The sequence below is a fragment of the Triticum urartu genome, chromosome 2A (genome assembly GCF_056163025.1).
Source record: "Triticum urartu cultivar PI428250 chromosome 2A, HENAU_Tu73, whole genome shotgun sequence".
Lineage (NCBI taxonomy): Eukaryota > Viridiplantae > Streptophyta > Magnoliopsida > Poales > Poaceae > Triticum > Triticum urartu.
Genome location: NC_141874.1, coordinates 130,571,620 through 130,573,768, shown reverse-complemented (window position 1 = coordinate 130,573,768; position 2,149 = coordinate 130,571,620). Strand labels below are relative to the sequence as shown.

At 48.4% G+C, this 2,149-nt stretch overlaps 1 protein-coding gene across 1 annotated transcript; it reads left to right on the top strand.

Moving 5' to 3' along the window:
* The first annotated feature begins 261 nt into the window (after positions 1 to 261).
* LOC147984262 (E3 ubiquitin-protein ligase SINA-like 10) lies at positions 262 to 919 on the top strand. Its single transcript, XM_087541031.1, has 2 exons — positions 262 to 345; positions 428 to 919. Exons 1-2 carry the CDS (start codon positions 262 to 264, stop codon positions 917 to 919), a joined length of 576 nt encoding a protein of 191 aa, XP_087397157.1.
* Positions 920 to 2,149: the final 1,230 nt, after the last annotated feature.

Sequence of the window (2,149 nt, the reverse complement as noted above, 5' to 3'; positions counted from 1 at the left end):
TGACGCAACACATCAAAGCACTGCACTTGATATATTTCAATAATTTGCATTTACCGATGCATTAATTACAACACATGCATGCATGCCATGACTCTCCATTTGATACTTGCATGTGTTTATTTAATGCACCTTGAAGTAGTATGAATATGTGATGGTAAAGCTTTGTAATGCCCCAGCCCTAATAAGGTGAGAGATGGTTGTGCACGAGGAGGGCGGGATTACGAGGAGGGTGAGATCATGCAGACGGAACATGACCCGACGATGGAGCTCTCTATGGTCTCGGTGGACCTCACCTTGCTCCACTGCCCCTTGTGCCTTCGCCCCTTCAAGCCTCCAGTGTATGAGGTTCGAATACACCTTCTCCGTTCGGCTGACCGAGCAAGGTGCAGGTTTCTTGATTGATGTGCTGTTCGATTGATTTGTGCAGTGCAAGGGAGGGCACCTGGCCTGCGCGGACTGCCATGTCGAGCGCCCCGGGAACCAGCGGCAGTGCCAGAAGTGCGAGCGGGGCAGTGGCTTCGACGTGCGGAACACGGCGATGGACGCCGTCCTCTCCTCGGTGAGGGTGGAGTGCCTGCACGAAGGCTGTGGGCTCTACGTCACTTACCACAAGCTCGCCGATCACCAGAGCGTGTGTTCGCTCGCGCCCTGGAAATGCCCCATGCCCGTCTGCGGCTATGAAGGCCCACCGCCGGTGCTCTCCCACCACATCAGCACCGTGCATCCCATGCCCATGCATAGGATCCAGTACAGCAAGGTGCTCCAGCTGCAAGTGCCACTGTCGGAGCCACGACTCTTGCTGTTTGCGGAGGAGGACGGCTGCATGTTTTTCTTGGTTGGAGGTCTGCTCGACATCGGCGCACCTATCGCCGTGTCGGTCGTCTGCATCAGAGCGGTGTCGTCCCCACTTCCGCACTAGGTAGCCAAGCTGTGGGCGAACGGCCATCGGGGGAGCCCAAAGGCAGGACCGACGCCGTCAAGGTGGAAATGGAGGTGACAAGAAGCAAGGATCCCGGTGACGTCGCCGTGCACAAGTGACCTTCTTCACAGTTCTGCCCAAGCTGCTGGCCGGGGCTAAGCTGGTGTACCTCCACATTCAGATTGACAAGCTCACATCCTAAATGATTCTATAGTGCCTTCTGTTTATCTTAGTAATATGCTAATACAGGGGTTAGCTCGGTCTTCTTTAGATTAAGAGATGGTGGGATTTGGTGGCTATGCAACAATTACTTCGACATCAGATTATGAGTTAAAGCAATTTCCAACAGTCAAACGGATATTTTGTGTCTGTTGGATATAAAGATCCTTTGGGTAAGAAGTATAATTGCTTATAAGAAGTAAGTATAACAGCTTATATGCTTGTTTGTTCAGGAAGTGTTGCATACTTGTGCGAGTTGATGCGACACATCAAAGTAGTACTACTAGTAGTACTCCCTCCGATCCTAATTTCTCTGCGCATGAGACTACCCACAATGGGAGTAACATAGGTGGTAACATCACACTTATCTAAGCAAAATAGATGATGTGGCATGTAATTAATGAAGAAAGAGATGCATGTGGTAACATAGCTAGTTACTGTAACATCACACATATCAAGAAAAGATGAGTCTATAACCTAATAAATAAAGTGATGCATGACACAACACATATGTTACTACCCGCTGTGGAAGTAGTAACATATGCATGTTACTGCTCTAAGTTACTCCCCACTGTGACTAGTCTGAGGCTGGTCATAGTGGGAGTAACATAGATGCCACATAAGCAAAAATGATGAGGTGGCAAGTAATTAATGAGGAGAGAGGCAAATAGAGAGTGGGGATTAACTTAGACTAGTGTTATGCATATGACACTAGTCTAAGTTATTACCTTCATAATGCAAAGTAACATAATAGTAGTATCATAGATGGCTTCATTTATCTTGTCTTGGAAAGCGCTATGTTACAATAACATATTATGTAACCACCTCTTATTAATTACTTGCCACATATCTATCACGCCACCTCCATCCCCACAGCGCCGTCTTGACCTGCCCCACTGGAATAGCAGCACCCTCACCAATTCTTCCGATGAAGCCGAGGCCAACTCGGCACCACCAAGGAGGTTCTGCACTCACCGTTGCATTTTATCTTTTATTCGATCTCACGGGGCT